The sequence below is a fragment of the Strongylocentrotus purpuratus genome, unplaced genomic scaffold, assembly GCF_000002235.5.
Source record: "Strongylocentrotus purpuratus isolate Spur 01 unplaced genomic scaffold, Spur_5.0 spur5_scaffold_18, whole genome shotgun sequence".
Classification (NCBI taxonomy): domain Eukaryota; kingdom Metazoa; phylum Echinodermata; class Echinoidea; order Camarodonta; family Strongylocentrotidae; genus Strongylocentrotus; species Strongylocentrotus purpuratus.
This window is the reverse complement of record NW_022145603.1, coordinates 31,839,737-31,856,717: the sequence shown is the minus strand read 5'-3', so window position 1 is coordinate 31,856,717 and position 16,981 is coordinate 31,839,737. Positions and strand designations below refer to the sequence as shown.

At 36.5% G+C, this 16,981-nt stretch overlaps 2 protein-coding genes across 2 annotated transcripts; both read left to right on the top strand.

Annotated features, from left to right (window-relative positions):
• Positions 1 to 1,146: 1,146 nt before the first annotated feature.
• Positions 1,147 to 3,767, top strand: LOC115925572 (ankyrin repeat domain-containing protein 29-like). Its single transcript, XM_030989710.1, has one exon. The coding sequence runs from the start codon at positions 2,513 to 2,515 to the stop codon at positions 3,626 to 3,628; it is 1,116 nt and encodes a 371-aa protein (XP_030845570.1). The 5' UTR covers positions 1,147 to 2,512; the 3' UTR covers positions 3,629 to 3,767.
• A 5,152-nt stretch (positions 3,768 to 8,919) lies between these two features.
• LOC115925276 (mucin-2-like) lies at positions 8,920 to 14,233 on the top strand. Its single transcript, XM_030988936.1, has 2 exons — positions 8,920 to 8,998; positions 13,626 to 14,233. Exons 1-2 carry the CDS (start codon positions 8,920 to 8,922, stop codon positions 14,231 to 14,233), a joined length of 687 nt encoding a protein of 228 aa, XP_030844796.1.
• Positions 14,234 to 16,981: the final 2,748 nt, after the last annotated feature.

The following is a 16,981-nucleotide window of genomic DNA, read 5'->3' as shown; positions in this document are numbered from 1 at the left end:
GGTGGTGTAGCTGCGGGTTGGTTCTTTTCAGGGACGGTGTTGGCTGCGGGCTTGCTGCCGGGAGTCTTGGATTTGATCTTTTGTCTTAGGTATTTGATGATGGTAGTTAGGGCTGTGGTGACATGCTGGATTTTCTGGTCTAGATGCTCGGCGGATGAGGGCGTTTGGGACTGATTGTAGTACGGATGGATGGTGGAAGGATCTGTAGTGAAGACATCTATCGGTGTATGTGGGTTTCCTGTAGACTCGGTGAGCGACCTTCCCGGATGGCGATTTGGTAACGAGGACGTCTAGGAAGGGGATGCTGTTGTTTTGCTCAGTCTCCGTGGTGAATTTGATGCTCGGGTGATGCTGGTTGATGTGGGCAAGGAAGTGGTCTCAGTCACGTCTGCTATGTGGCCAGGTGACCCTCAAGAAAGATTTATACCGAGAGTCCTTTTCAGGACTCCTCAATCCTCCCTCTCTCACATGGTGCACCCACACGCCTACTGTATAGGAATATATTTATTTGGATGCTCAGATTTTTATGTTATAATAAATATATTAAGCATGAAAAACAGCCACTCTTCTATAAAGAGTGGAACCTAAGTAAGATATTGCATCAAAGGAAACTTTATTTCCATGACAAAATTGATAACAACCATTAAAAATAAAAAAGCGCGAAAGCGACAGCACTTTTTTGGTTTTTCTAAATTGAGAAATGCAATACCAAAAGTTTGGACTGATATTTTTTTAGAAACTCCAACTATACCAATTCGTAAAAAGAAAAACAATTTGTGTCAAGTAGGTTATTTTATCATATTCGAGATGAAAGTTCATCATACTGGACAAACTTAATTCATTATCATTTATACTGGAAAAAGATCTTCCAAAGAAATTTGATGAATGTAAAGAATGAATGTACATGTAAGGCATATGTCTATAATGTAGATATTGATTTTAATGTTGGTCTTTTGTTAAAAAACAATTCGGAAAACAAATATTGATGGTATTGTTAAAATTGCCTTTTGGAGCTTATATAAAATGATAATTTTGAGAAACGGAAAGGGAAAAGATGAAGGGGAAAAAATTGTGGTATTTTTTTCTTCAAAAAGAAGATGAGATACGTTTGGACGTTAACACAGCTCTGTCAAAAAAAGGGAAAACGAAAAATGTATAATTTACCTGAATTGGTAGAAATGTATGTGTAAAGTATGTTAGTGGTTATGTTAAACAAAAATGTATGTGAGTTTGATTATTTTGTTGAAATAAAAACACCTGTTAAGGGTGAAAAAAAAACCTGTTAGCTTGATGATTGGTGGAGGTCTTAACGCGTTCAAAAAAAACCTCATCTGTAGCTTTAGATGATCTGTCTACCGCTGTATGACTTACTAAAGACAACTCAAAGTGTCATAATAAAAAATATTTCCTGTGATGTTGTCATTATCAATATTTAACCATAAAAATAAACTTTGGCCAAATAAATTGTTAAGTGATATTAGGTAATAATTATTGCAAACAGCTAAATCTAACGTTGATTGGTTGCAAGTGGGCCATAATATGAAATATGTAAATAGTGGCACTGACACCCCGTTGATGTTTATCATACCCAGACACGTCATGCACGTAGGCCGTCACTATCTGAAACGTCTTGATATTTCCCAAAATTGTCTTACGACAAGCACGGACAAGTCCCTTGCCCTGTGGATTAGTCAACATGTAACGACAAAAAACAACTTTGTTCCCTGTGTACTAAATGGTCAACCATGCGTATTTTCTCTATTCATGTATAGTTTTACATTCCATTCCATCGAAGCCTAGATGAGGTCATGATGGTGTACTGTCAAGATGATGTTCTACAAAACAACGCCTGTTTCTCTCAAAAGGATCCGCCATTTTCTCAATGCCTGTTCCGTCAGTTAATTTGATCGCAAAACTTTAAGCACACATGAATGAATCATCGAGCTCTTACCCTTGTGTAATATACCCTCAAACACAGGGTAAATTCTTCGGATAAAAAGTAGAGAGCTAAATTTCAAGAAAAAATCCTAGCGTTTTATCGTGGAACAATTTTATGCACTGATTTGCGATCTGCATTGACAATCTACATTCATTTTGAAGCAACAGATCGTTGATGTTATATTTGGATAAACCGGAGAACGTTGTTTTACGTGAAGGAGAGCAGACGAATGAAGTGGATATTTCAAACTTGAACAGACAGGGCCAGGACTGTCCTAGACGGATTCTTTAATTACACAATTTGGATTATGGTCTCAAGTATAAGTTCATTAAATTTAAATCAATCATTTGCCGTAATAATGCATACGAATTAGTAGGCTACGAAAATGTTAAACCGGCAGGGTAACAGAGAAAGATATATACCTCTCAATAAACCTCACTGACGTAGTTAGTCTATTCCAAGAACGATTCACAGAATGCAAAGGTGACTTTGACAAACAGGAAATATTAGGTCTAGAACGAAGGAATATCCATTAGATTTACTTCACAATTGGACCCACGGACATAGCAAAACATGGCTGAAACAGCAGCAGATGAGCCTTCTGATGACGATAAAGCACTACTCGGGGCAGCGTTAAATGGATATCTTGACGTAGTTCAGTATTTCGTTGGTCAAGGAGCAAATGTAAACTGGGGCACAAATACGAAAGGGGCACCACTTCACCTTGCATCACAGGAGGGTCATCTGGATGTAGTTGAGTACCTCGTTAGTCAAGGAGCACAGGTAAACAGGTGCATTGATAAGGGTTTGACACCACTTGATTGTGCATCACACAGTGGTCGTCTTAATGTAGTTCGGTACCTCCTTAGTAAAGGAGCACAGCTTGATACGTGTGGTAATGGTAGTAATACACCACTTCATGTTGCATCACAGATGGGTCATCTTGATGTAGTTGAGTATCTCGTTAGTCAAGGAGCACAGCTTGAAATGTGTGATAATGATAATGATACACCTCTTCAGCTTGCATCACAGAAGGGACATCTCAATGTAATTCAGTATCTTGTTAATCAAGGAGCACAGGTAGAGAGGATTGATAATTTTGATCAGACACCACTTCTTGCTGCATCAAGTAAAGGTCACGTTGACGTAGTGGAGTACCTCGTTAGTCAAGGAGCACAGGTAAACAGGGGCACTAATACGGGTGGGACACCACTTCTTTATGCATCACGGGAGGGTCATCTTGATGTAGTTCGGTACCTCGTTGGTCAAGGAGCAAAGGTAGAGAAGGGTCTTGGTAATGGTGTGACACCACTTTTTAGCGCATCACGCAATGGTCATCTTGATGTAGGTCAGTACCTCGTTGGTCAAGGAGCACAGGTTGAGAGGGGCAATAATAAAGGTTTGACACCACTTCATGTTGCATCAGGCTATGGTCATCTTGATATGGTTCGATACCTCGTTAGTCAAGGAGCACAGGTTGAAAGGTGCGATAATGATGGTGACACACCACTTATTGTTGCATCACGCAAAGGTCATCTTGATGTAGTTCGGTATCTCAAGAGAGAACAAGCACAGAGGAAAACAGCATCACCTGAAGGTATGATTTGCAATTTAATAGTGAGCAAAGGCGGTTATACCATGTCAAAAGGCGATGTTTTGTATAGGGTCAGAGCTGTCATGATACTTTAGTTTTAAGTTGTTTTTATCCTTTACTTTAAGCCTAATCATCAGTAGTCCATAAATTCAATTGTTTATAATTGCCGATTATTTACCAGTTTTGTGTATTACCGTTAGGGTCATGTCTAAATGACTGATTAGTCTTGGATTTTTTTTATTTTATTTTTAACCAAGAAGGATCTTTAGGTTCCTATATAGTTTAACAGTATTCTCTAATTATATTCGGATTAACTTTCTTTGTTCTTTTTTTATTCTGATAGTGTATATGGGGATGGGGGATTGGTAGGTCATGCCAAAAATCTATCAATAAAGTATGCGTCCTGTTTCATAAAACTTGTTATCAATAACAAATGCTAACTTTCTATGACAATTTTGTTCTCAGCCAATCAAATGCCATGTTTTCGGGGATTTCAGTACCTTGTAATGTATCTTTCTGTGTACGTAGGGTCTGCAAGTGTTTCAGAGGCGTCCGCCGCGATGGCATCAATGAGTTTGAACGTCTTTTCGGATGACATTGTTAACTCGGAAGGTACGAAATCTGTAATACGCATTATTTATCCAATACAAAATAGTCTAAAAAAACACGAGATTATAAATGGCAAGATATCTAAAAGTAGAGAAGAAATGTTAATAAAACTTTGAATATATAGTTTTTTGCAGTAAAGGCTAGCTTTAGAAAGTTTTAAGCTGAGAGTAAAAACATTTTTTTCTTCCAACCGTTAAAGCACAATCAATATGATCTGTGCATAGCGTATTGGAGAGATAGTTGTCAGTGACACGCGCACACGTATAGATCAAAGCTCAATTTATCGAGCTCCAAATAGTTCCCTCCAACATACATGGAAGGGAAGTACTTCAGCGTTCCATGAGTTTGAGTTTATTTTATTTATACACGGTAAAAGCCCGAAACAGTTCGCAGACTGGTTTCAATCAGGGCCGTGTCGATAAAAAACAACATAATCATGACATATAAACAAAAGTAATATAACACTGACAGATTCACAACCATAACACGACAATAATAGGAAATAAGCTAAAAACACTTTACTTAATTAAAACTATATTGGTAGACCCAAAAGATAAACAATTAAATAAGTTACATATATGATCATCATAATCTGTTTGCATATTTATATATATATATAAATTAAAAACAAAAAGAAGGTTAACAAGAATATAAATAAGTTAAAAACATACTATGTATTCATGTTAAATATTAAATAATCAAACTTTAAAACAATAAACAAAAGAAAACACACATAATGTAGAATGTGTGATAATTGTGAAATTAAGACAAATGCGTATTCCATATTAAGTAGAAGTAAAATGAAGTATGGAATAATAATAAATACTTAAGAGCATTATGAATATGGATCAGTTAAATACTACATATATAATTGTTTTTGTTTTTAAAGAGACAAAAACTGATAACGTATTGCAAAGATCATATTGCACACGAATAGACATTTAAAACATATTGCGTAGGAGTAATATAACATAAATAACAATGATAAATAGGTTGAAATTATGAGATAAACATTGTATACAACTATAAAACCTTAACAACAAACAACAACAAAGCTCTCTTAAACTAATAAGTTAGCCCCTCCCCACACACTTATTTCGTATTACGTCAGCTTTGCCTTAAAAATATTTAACGATTTAGCACCTTGTACTTCATGTGGCAAGTTATTCCATGTTAAGGCCCCTCTATATTTAAAAGATCTTTTCATAGTCTCGGTCTTTGGTCTTATTGTTTTCACATTATACAGACTTGAACGTGTATTGTATGTATGGTCAGCAAATATAAACCTTTCTACTAAATACTCAGGAGCTTGTTTTGAGACAATCTTATACATCATAATTGCTACATTCTTTGTTCTATTATTGTCAAGTGTATTCCAATTTAGTCTTGTTAAATTTTCATCTGATGAGGAATACCAAGAGGACCTATTGATTATTCGAGCTGCTCTATTCTGGATTTTTTGTAATTTGTTTTTCTGTGTACTTCCACATCCACCCCATACTACATCACAATAATTTAAGTGAAACAATACTAGTGAATTATAAACCAATTTCATTTCATATTCATTTACTATATTTCTTATAGATTTCAGCACATATAATCCGTTACTTGCTTTTTTTATGAATAGTATTAATATGTTCTTGCCATAATTTAAAATTAGCCCAAGGTGTCTACACTTACTAACTTGAGTTAACACAGTATTGTTGATAGTAATGTTTAAATCATTATCTTTAACTTTATCCAGACGTTGCTTCGTACCGAATACAATGTATTCAGTTTTCTTTATATTCAAATTTAGTTTGTTTCGTATCAACCACTTTTTAACGTATTCTAGGTCTTCATTAATCTTCTCACTCAATTCTATGGTATCATTTGCCGAACAATATATTACCGTATCATCAGCATACATGCTTACTTTACAGTGGGTGAGGCCACGCGGCAAATCATTAACATGTAATATGAAGAGCAGGGGTCCTAAAATGGATCCTTGGGGAATTCCACATTCAACTGGCAAAAAATCTGACATTATACCGTTGACAGATGTAGATTGTACTCGACCATGTAAATAGTTCGAAAACCATAGCTGTGATGGTTCATCCAACCCGTACATACATAATTTTCTCAATAGTAACACATAGTCAACGGTATCAAAAGCCTTTTTTAGATATAGCATTACCGCACATACAATTTGACCTTCATCTATGCTTGTTAACCAGTCATCTGTTACATTTAGTAGAGCAGTAGCTGTAGAGTGATTGGGTCGAAATCCTGACTGGTAAATGCTCAACAATGTATTGGCATTTAAGTAGTCATAGATTTGATTGAAGACCATTCTCTCTAAAACTTTTGATACTATGGGTAAAATCGAAATAGGTCTATAGTTACACAGTTCCTTAGACCCTCCTTTGTGAATCGCAACAATTCGGGCTTTTTTCCACACATTAGGTACAATTCCTGTATGCAAAGACGAGTTAATTATAGACGTCAGAGGCTGCACAATATACGGGGTGACCATTCTAATCAGCTTAACTGGAATCATGTCACACCCCATTGCCTTTTCAACGATAGGCTATTTAGTACCTTTAAAACGGCGTTTGAATCCACTTGTCTAAACTGAAAAGAATGGTGTGCCGGTGTTACTAAAGTCTCGTTAACACAATTATTTGCAGAAGGAATGTTTTTGGCAAGAGATGGTCCAACGCTGACAAAGTACTCATTTAGTTTTTGAGCAATAGTTTTTGAGTCGAGTATATCTCCTTCCTCATTTTTTATACATGTTATGCTATTACCTGACCTTTTACGTAGTAATAATTTATTCAACGCTGCCCATGTTCCTTTCACGTCATGACACGAGTTTTCAATCTGATAATGAAAAGTTTCTTTTTTACTTTGCTTAATTTTTGAAGATACATAGTTTTTCATCTTTTTATAATTCAACCATTCTTCAGTAGCTTTTATTTCATTAACATGATGTTCCTTTTCCTTGCCTTCTCTAACATTGTTTTCATTTTCAGCACTTTCTTTCTCTTCGTTTTCTTTCAGAGTTCTGTCAATAGCTTTCTGTTTCATTGCGTCTCTTTCACGCATCATGTTCAATATGTCTGCATTGATCCATGGAGGTCTATCAAGTTTTACTCTTCTTTTTCGGACAGGTGCGTGTTTATCACAGATCCTCAATACCAAACGGTTAAACTCATTTAAAGATTCATTAGGATCACATGCATTAAGAACGATATTCCAGTTTTCATTCCTGAATTCAGCACAAAATGAATCATTATCGAATTGTTTGTAGCTTCTATAGGTGCTATATACATGTTGTGTTTTTTCGCTTTGATTTTCCCCCATATGATATATACCAAGGAATGATCACTTATTCCGGTATGGATAACTCCGCTTTCGGCTACCTTTGAAAAATTTGAAACATAGATTAAGTCAATAAGTGACTTTGAATTCTGTACAATCCTAGTTGGTTTATTAATTACTTGAACCAATGAAAATGTATCACAAATCTCAGTTAATCGCATCGTATAGCAACTTGCTGGGCATGCAAGCAGGTCACAGTTCAAATCTCCTAGAACAATAATATCTTTGTTCTCATTGTCCAATTTCGTTAATATAGATTCGAACTTGTCAAACAAATTAATAACAGATCCCGGCGGTCTATACCAGGCAATTAATATTATGGGTGAACATTTAGGAAGACTTATTTCGACTGATACCATTTCAATATCCTCGGTCATGAGATCAGACCTGATTTTATGGTTTAGTCGGTTATCATTGATATATAGAAGTACTCCCCCACCTTGTCTATTACGGTCCTTTCTGTACACGGCATAGTCATCAATGCGTATATTATCATCTGATATAAATTCACATAAACGAGTTTCATTAAATGCAATAACATCAAAATTATTTTCAGATATAATCACCTGTAAATCATCAAAATTAAAGCAAAGTGATCGTATATTTAGATGAGCAAATCGCAATCCACAATTTCTCTTTATTCTACTATGAGTTTTACCACAAAAATAACCAATCTTTCTCGAATCACCCTGGTTAGTGGTACTAATCTCATCATTACTAATATGAGAAGTGATGATTACATTGCTCTCGTTGGGAATAGAAGAAACTTCATCCTCATCATTGTTATAAGGACAACAAAAAGTGTCTTCTTCATCATGATTTTCGGAGATAAAAAGATTATGATTCAGTTCAAAATCATTAGAGTTGCAAAAAGGTTTATCTTGATAACTGTTAGAGTCAGAGATTGTCAGTTTGGGAGTATGACATATATGCTGGCTAACCTTCTCATCAACTTCATGGTTATTTAATGGTGTGTAATTTTCGGTCACACTGACGCTATCATGTTCATCAGCAGAAAAATCACTTGCTTCATCGGTGTTATTTATGTCAGCTTCTCGATTACAAGTACTATATAAAGGAAGAGCAGAATTTAAACTAGCAACGTTTCTCATATGAGATTCATGTGATATCGGTAACTCGGGAGAGAGATAAGTACGAGTTGAGAGTTTCTTTAGTGCATCATTATCGGCACAGTCTTCCTGGCCTGCTTTTTAGCAGGTATATGTATTTTTGCAGAATTTACGTTTGTGTCCAGTTTCATTGCAGAGGTAGCACCTAATCTTTTCTCCAAAACGGCAGTGTAGGTGCTTGTGATTTGTTTCTCCACAGTAAAAACATCCTGTGTAGCGAGGGGAAGAAACAGCATGCGCATAGCTCATTGTAGGAGGTTGCAGTTGTGGTCCTTCATACACGTATGACGCAGTTTGCTGATGCGGATTCTGCATTGCCATGGAGAAAGGATGCGGGTCAGATGGGAAGGGATGGCGAGTGGCGTAGGTGGAGGATAAAGTCCTCCGATCAATATGTATGCTCTGCCCATGTTTTTTAATGAAATGGATGCTCAACCCAAGATTTATTTGAATGGTCTTCATTCCATTCCAATTGAATGAAGGCATATAACAAATATCAACGTAACTGTTGAACATTATTCATCACAAACTTTGGCAAAGTTGATTTTGACAGGCTTTTATAAATGGCCAGTGCTCTGTCATCCATGATCGCATTTCGATGAGTAGCCTATCTATAAAACAAGACATTATTAACAACGGTAACCTTATAATATATTCCACCAACTTTGCTCGTTCTTCAATGATATTGGGGCATGAATATGGATTTCCATTTTTACTTACTCTTTTTGTCTTTGGAAATCAAAGATTAGTATGATAAGAAAACGAATGACTATGTCCTTAAATGAAGTGTTATTTACAAAGAATTAGTAAGAAGTATATTGTAGAGCTTGTTAAGGATTTCGTCAAATGGGCCAAGAATATTGTTTAAGGCCATATCATATTATTACACTAACAAGCTAATGGTCCATCAAGGGTCAGTGGGAAAATTTCGAGAAGCCCTCCTTATTAATTGTTATACTTCCTCAATTGATGTTATATAAGTAAGTATTGTATTCAAGCCATGCGGGCTAACATAGGTAATTAGTGATTATGGTAAGAATTTAAAAACAAAAAGCCATGTGACGGTTGACGAATAATAGTTCGTTTTTTTTTAAACAATCAGGATGGATGCTGTGTAAATGAGACGTAAAAATTGAGCGAGTACTTCAAACTACATTTGCATATTTATACCCAACAAGTAAACGTAAATACAATTTGAAAAAGTTAAATATAATGTAGTTTATACTTTCTATGAATGTCTCGTTATACAAAATGTATTGTAAATCTCATGTCTTGACTGTATTATATATTGATCTCAATTGAGATATCGTGAGAAAATTTATTCAAAGTGATTTTTTTTTCATTTTTGTAAAAGATTGTTTTATTAAAGCGTGGATGGGTGGTGGTATATTGGTTCATTCACTTGACTCTTAATCCAAGGGTTCAGTGTCCGAATCCCAGCCAGCACTAACGTCTTTTGGCAGGACATTAAAACACATTTCCATTCTGAATAATGTGGCTACTCTAGGTAAAAGAACACGTACTAATTGTTATTATTAAACCTGTTTCTTTGTTGTTGTTTTTCAAGTATCTACATTATATATGAATTATCTTCGTATTTCTCAATTTATTAGCTACAATGGTTGGGTTCATTTTGTATCAATACTATTCCTATTCATATCACGTTAGTAATTTGTGTAGTTTAGCTTATTCCAAAGACGGGCCTACCTGGAAACGTTGAAAATAAATGCTAGTTTCTTTAAACACAGTGCCTTTTTTGTAAATTATTGTAAATTTCCTCTCCTCTCACAGAATTGTAATGTTAAAATTAGACTGTTCTAGAATGGCGGAGAAAGAAAATAAGTCAGTTTTTATCAAAGTTATAACGCGTATTTCGCCTGTAAAACATGGTTTCATTTTGTTTAATGTCTCATTCAATCGTTTAAATTGTGCTTGTAATCCTTTTTCTTCCCCTTCCAATTATCAATTTCTTTACAGATAGGTGATAAGTTTATACATGCCCTTCATAATTTCATGGTACTACTTTCTTTCTGTGCATATCCGACCTGTCCGATGAGTCATGCTATACCTACTTGAATATCAAAGGTTTATACAGTGTAAAACAAATGATCGTCAATTATCAATCATAAAAAACATTGTATTTTTTAAAACAGAATTGTATACAGATTGTTCTAAATTGAGAGGGGTGAGAGCAGTTACTCAGAATTTCTTGTAATAGTTTTTAAAGTGTTTTAAGACCGTTTCTATGTTTTTCTTCAAGTATAGACATTATGAAGGTATTGATTTAAACAAGTTTCTTCATCTTTCTAAATATCAATCTACAGTTGGTGTGTGAATTATGTGCGATCAGCCTCCAAAATTTAAGATTATCAATAAGTGATTGATTTCAGAATATTTGAAATCAGGTATAAAATATGCGTTAAATTTCAATGTATTATCTTGTGTAGTAAAGAATCTGTGTACTAAGGTTATCATAGTATAATAAATAAAGTCCTGATCATTCCTAAAAACAATTATTCTGGACATAATTTTTACCTCCCTTTGTTTTTTCACAAAAAGATGTAATACTAAAGAAACAAATGTATCAAAGATATTACATTTTTAATTTGCAACAGTTTGGTCATTTACTTGCAACATCCATACATAGATCTTTATTCAATTTCGGAGATGTGCTGGACTCAGGATTATCTGGCAGTGGGAGCAAAGTCTGCAAGTTCTCTTACAAGCAAGACAGATTTGATAAGGGGGAAAAGGGTCATCATCTCTAAGTTATGCTTATTATTTTATATTTGTCTGTCCCTGTTTGGAGGGGAAAGGGAGTGGCTAAGAGCATGTGTCCCCACCCGGCCTATGGATCCGCCACTGACGTCTATCTAGTGATCATGAATGACAATGAAGAGATTTATTTATCTTTACTTGCTTTAAACTCGTTCCCTTTAAGCTATCATGGGTCTAAGTCCAGACTAAAAGCCAGAAGATTGGAATTACATGTATTTCACTTTTTTTTCCTTTCTTCAATAGCCAGTCGTGTCTGAATTGCTTACATAGGTAATAGTTAAGTGGCGCGTTCCCAAATTTAGACACTTTACACAGAAGAACCGTGTTTGATTTCACGATGAGGGTTACAAGATTTATCATTTTCATTTCAAAAAGACATTTTTGTCGTCATTAAACAAATTATAAACGCCAGAGGGCTTACTTATTGTATTTTTTCTTAAATGAAAATCCAACCTCCCAAGCAAACAACTTAAAGAGAAAGCAGTAAAATCAGAAAAGCAGACTGGTAAAATGTTGAACATAACCGGACATAAAAAAAACAAATCATACATTTTAAAGTGGCTAAATGAGTAATATCTCTGTGCCAGAGAACTTCTTCATTTGATCCAACACAAAATAATTATATATATTCTGTGAAAATGTATGACACGAGATCGTCTTTTCGTTTTTAGTGGACTGAAGATAATATATTATCCATAACAAATCTTGAGTAGTGCCTCCTTCAGACAAAAATAGAAACTAATGATATTTGTATACACGACAAACGGGAGAGTTGTCCGCGACTAGGTCACAATCCACTAAGAAAATTGTCATTTTGAGATACGAAAAGCTATACTGATCTCAGATTTCAACATTCATAACTATTTTAAGTGAGATTTATGTCAATCTTTCGTCATTCTGTTTTTTATTTTTTTGCTTTCATACAAATGAAATTATAACGAGGGATGGCCCTTTACGTGTTCCTATGACTCATGCTCCAATTGACCCGTGGTCAATATCCTACACTAACATAATTTCTAACTTTATATGATACCTTAACATGACTCTAATTCTTTCAGACCCACTCACATCCCTAGCCCTTTCAAACCCACTCACAACTCTAACACTTTCAAACCCACTCACAACCCTAACCCTTTCAAACCCACTCACAACCCTAGCCCTTTCAAATCCACTCACAACCCTAGCCCTTTCAAACCCACTCACAACTCCTAACCCTTTCAAACCCGGTCACAACCCTAGCCCTTTCAAACCCACTCACAACCCTAAACCTTTCAAACCCCCTCACAACCCTAGCCCTTTCAAACCCACTCACAACCCCTAACCCTTTCAAACCCAGTCACAACCCTAGCCCTTTCAAACCCACTCACAACCCTAACCCTTTCAAACCCACTCACAACCCTAGCCCTTTCAAATCCACTCACAACCCTAGCCCTTTCAAACCCACTCACAACTCCTAACCCTTTCAAACCCAGTCACAACCCTAACCCTTTCAAACCCACTCACAACCCTTACCCTTTCAAACCCAGTCACAACCCTAACCCTTTCAAACCCACGCACAACCCTAACCCTTTCAAACCCACTCACAACCCCTAACCCTTTCAAACCCACTCACAACCCTAACCCTTTCAAACCCACTCACAACTCCTAACCCTTTCAAACCCAGTCACAACCCTAGCCCTTTCAAACCCAGTCACAACCCTAACCCTTTCAAACCCAGTCACAACCCTAAACCTTTCAAACCCCCTCACAACCCTTAAACCTTTCAAACCCCCTCACAACCCTAGCCCTTTCAAACCCACTCACAACCCCTAACCCTTTCAAACCCAGTCACAACTCCTAACCCTTTCAAACCCAGTCACAACCCTAACCCTTTCAAACCCCCTCACAACCCTAGCCCTTTCAAACCCACTCACAACCCCTAACCCTTTCAAACCCAGTCACAACCCTAACCCTTTCAAAACCAACTCACAACCCTAACCCTTTCAAACCCACTCACAACCCCTAACCCTTTCAAACCCAGTCACAACCCTAGCCCTTTCAAACCCACCCACAACCCCTAACCCTTTCAAACCCACTCACAACCCTAACCCTTTCAAACCCACCCACAACCCCAGCCCTTTCAAACTCAGTCACAACCCTAACCCTTTCAAAACCCAGTCACAACCCTAAACCTTTCAAACCCCCTCACAACCCCTAACCCTTTCAAACCCAGTCACAACCCTAGCCCTTTCAAACCCAGTCACAACCCTAACCCTTTCAAACCCAGTCACAACCCTAAACCTTTCAAACCCCCTCACAACCCTAACCCTTTCAAACCCACCCACAACCCCAGCCCTTTCAAACTCAGTCACAACCCTAACCCTTTCAAACCCAGTCACAACCCTAACCCTTTCAAACCCACTCACAACCCTAGCCCTTTCAAACTCAGTCACAACCCTAACCCTTTCAAACCCAGTCACAACCCTAACCCTTTCAAACCCACCCACAACCCCAGCCCTTTCAAACTCAGTCACAACCCTAACCCTTTCAAACCCAGTCACAACCCTAACCCTTTCAAACCCACTCACAACCCTAGCCCTTTCAAACCCACCCACAACCCCTAACCCTTTCAAACCCACTCACAACCCTAACCCTTTCAAACCCACCCACAACCCCAGCCCTTTCAAGCCCAGTCACAACCCTAACCCTTTCAAACCCAGTCACAACCCTAACCCTTTCAAACCCAGTCACAACCCTAACCCTTTCAAACCCACCCACAACCCCAGCCCTTTCAAACTCAGTCACAACCCTAACCCTTTCAAACCCACTCACAACCCCTAACCCTTTTTTGAATAGGAACAAATTGGTTAACTGAAAGTGAATAAGTAGGAAAGTTGAAAGATAGAAATTACACGTGTAAACGAATTAAAGCATTTTAGCCTGCATAAACATATTCAAAGTTATGACTCTGAATGTAATGGGAAAAAAAGATAATAGTTTTGAGTGCGCTAGTGTGTGGGTATCTTACTATTGCATCGGGCTAAGGTTACCTATCCGCCAAACAGGCAGCCTATCCATGTACATACACAGCCATAAGGGTGGAGTGTCGGAAGGTGACCAGGTTAAGTACAGGAATGCACAGGGTGTCATCAAGACAGATATCGAGTACTTGTGAACAATACTGATTTCATTAACCCTTTCCTGTTTCTAGAGGTTATAGACGAGGCTATTGAAATTGTCTCAAGTTGGCGGTCTCCTGCGTTCACAGATACTGGTAATTGCAAAAATTAAAGTTTCACATATGTGTGTTTTCTTTATGTGTTTTAAAGTCATTAGTTATTATATGAATACATATTTGTTAATGTGATACATAATTATTCTGCATTACATTATTGAACGTAGATTTTTGTTTAAATAAACAAAGAAGTTGATTGTTCAAAATAAGTTGCGATCTTTTTTCGTCTAGTACTCATACATTATCTCACATCCATTATTGATTTCCATTGCTATATACATGTATCTTAACAAATGTTAGCTATATGCAATTTCTGAATATATACACTTTTTCATACTTTACTTACCTGTACATAATTATTTTCATAAATGTGTAATCGTTCACAAAATATTTTAAAAGTAATTTTCTTATGACCGAATTGTACATAGACCATAATGATTTGAGAGGGTGTGATAACATTTAATCAGAATGTATACCTAAGTTTAAAAAGAGTGTTCTAAGTCTGCTTTTATTTTGATTATCTACATCTATAAACACGCCTAGTGAGGATCGTCAATATGTCAATATTTGCCTACCTAACAACATTTACATGTAGACATATTTGGAAATCAGAATATATTGACTGTGAAAGCAAATGATCAATACAGTGCCTTATTAACATAGTATTGTAAATGTCTTATCTTGCGACTGAATTATACTATGTCAATGTTGACTATTCTAAAATGGTATAGAAAGGAGATAATTATGTTACTATAGTTTCAGTGACATTATCATTTGGTTCTAAATGTTATTATTTCAGTTTTAAAGATTATCCCCTTTTTTACGCTTTTACTTCAGATATTACATTGTATATAATTTCTTTACACGTAGGCCTATATTTGTGTACAGATTAATGTTATGATAAACCGGAGTTGTGTTTATTCCATATGAAAATGTCATTATGTAATTTGTCTATATATATATAACTAATGACATATGTACAGTGTGAGTCACAACAAGGACACCTAGATTCAATGCTATAAATAACACGACCGCAACTATTTTAGAACATTCAAGTCAAAGGGAATTTCAATACCCTATTGTATGTCCCATGGAAATCATGTTCAGCTTACTTAATACGTCATTGTCATGCTCGTACATGTCAATAGGTGACGCACGAGGCTATTGTAATTGCCTTGGGTTAATATTTCGTAAGCAGTTGCCATCGTATTAAATATTGATGCAATCACAACATAGTTATATATTTAGTCGGTTATGCACAAGTTGTAGGTATATGTCAAATATTCTTTATTTGTACACATTGATCAATACAATCACATACAGTTTAACATTATCAACAATGGTTGGGTTCATTTTGGATCCATACTATTCTTATTTATATCACGTTTATAGTAATCCGTGTATATTCCCTGATTACATAGAGGGTCCACCCAGTGGCGGATCCAGCCGGCGGGAAGAGGGGGGCCCAATCCGTGAGAAAATATTAGTTGCGACTCAACCACCGGTAAATAAGCGGGGGGGGGGGGGTAGGAGGTACTTTTTTGTCCGATTTTTCGGGAAATATTTTACCCCGACTTAGCCTTCTTTATGAGATTTTTTTTTTTTAATAATTAAAAAAATTAAAAAATAAAAAAAAAAATGCTGTTGTTGACCCGCAAGGACAAAAGAGCATGATTTGCTGTAACATCAACTTCAAAGAATGAGCTGAAAAATAAAAATTGATGAATGGAACTGAAATCCATCGACCCATCTCTTCTGTCAGCAGTTCTAATCACCGATGGTCTTGTGTCGTTGATTTACGAGGGAGACTAGAGCCATGTTCACAATGAGAGAGAATACATTGTAAAAGACTGAGAGTTTACATGTAGTTACGAGAGCAGTGAGACAGTTTCTGTAACAGTTATCCTAAAGCGTACATAATTATTTTCATCATTTCACGGAAATGAAGGTTTGATCTGATGTGACAACATTTATGTATATATATATATATATATATATAGTGCGTCCCCAAAAAACGGAACCCGAAAAGAAACTGTTATTGTGAGCAAAGATAGAGCTGTATAGAAATAGCTTCTTGCTTTTCCTTAGGTAAAAGTAAGATTTTTTTAATTGATACTGCGATTACATTAACGTATACACGTTTCACAAGCAACATTTAAAAATAGTATGTCGAGATCCGTTTTGTGCCAGATGTGGGTAAAACAGTGAAACAGCGAACATGACATTTTTCCATTGTGTGGCGATATGCATGTTAAATAAGCAATACCCATTTCCAGAATGACAGGGGCATACACCCAGGGGCGTCGCCAAAGGGGGGGGGGGGGGTGTGGGGGTGCGACACCCCCCCCCCCCCC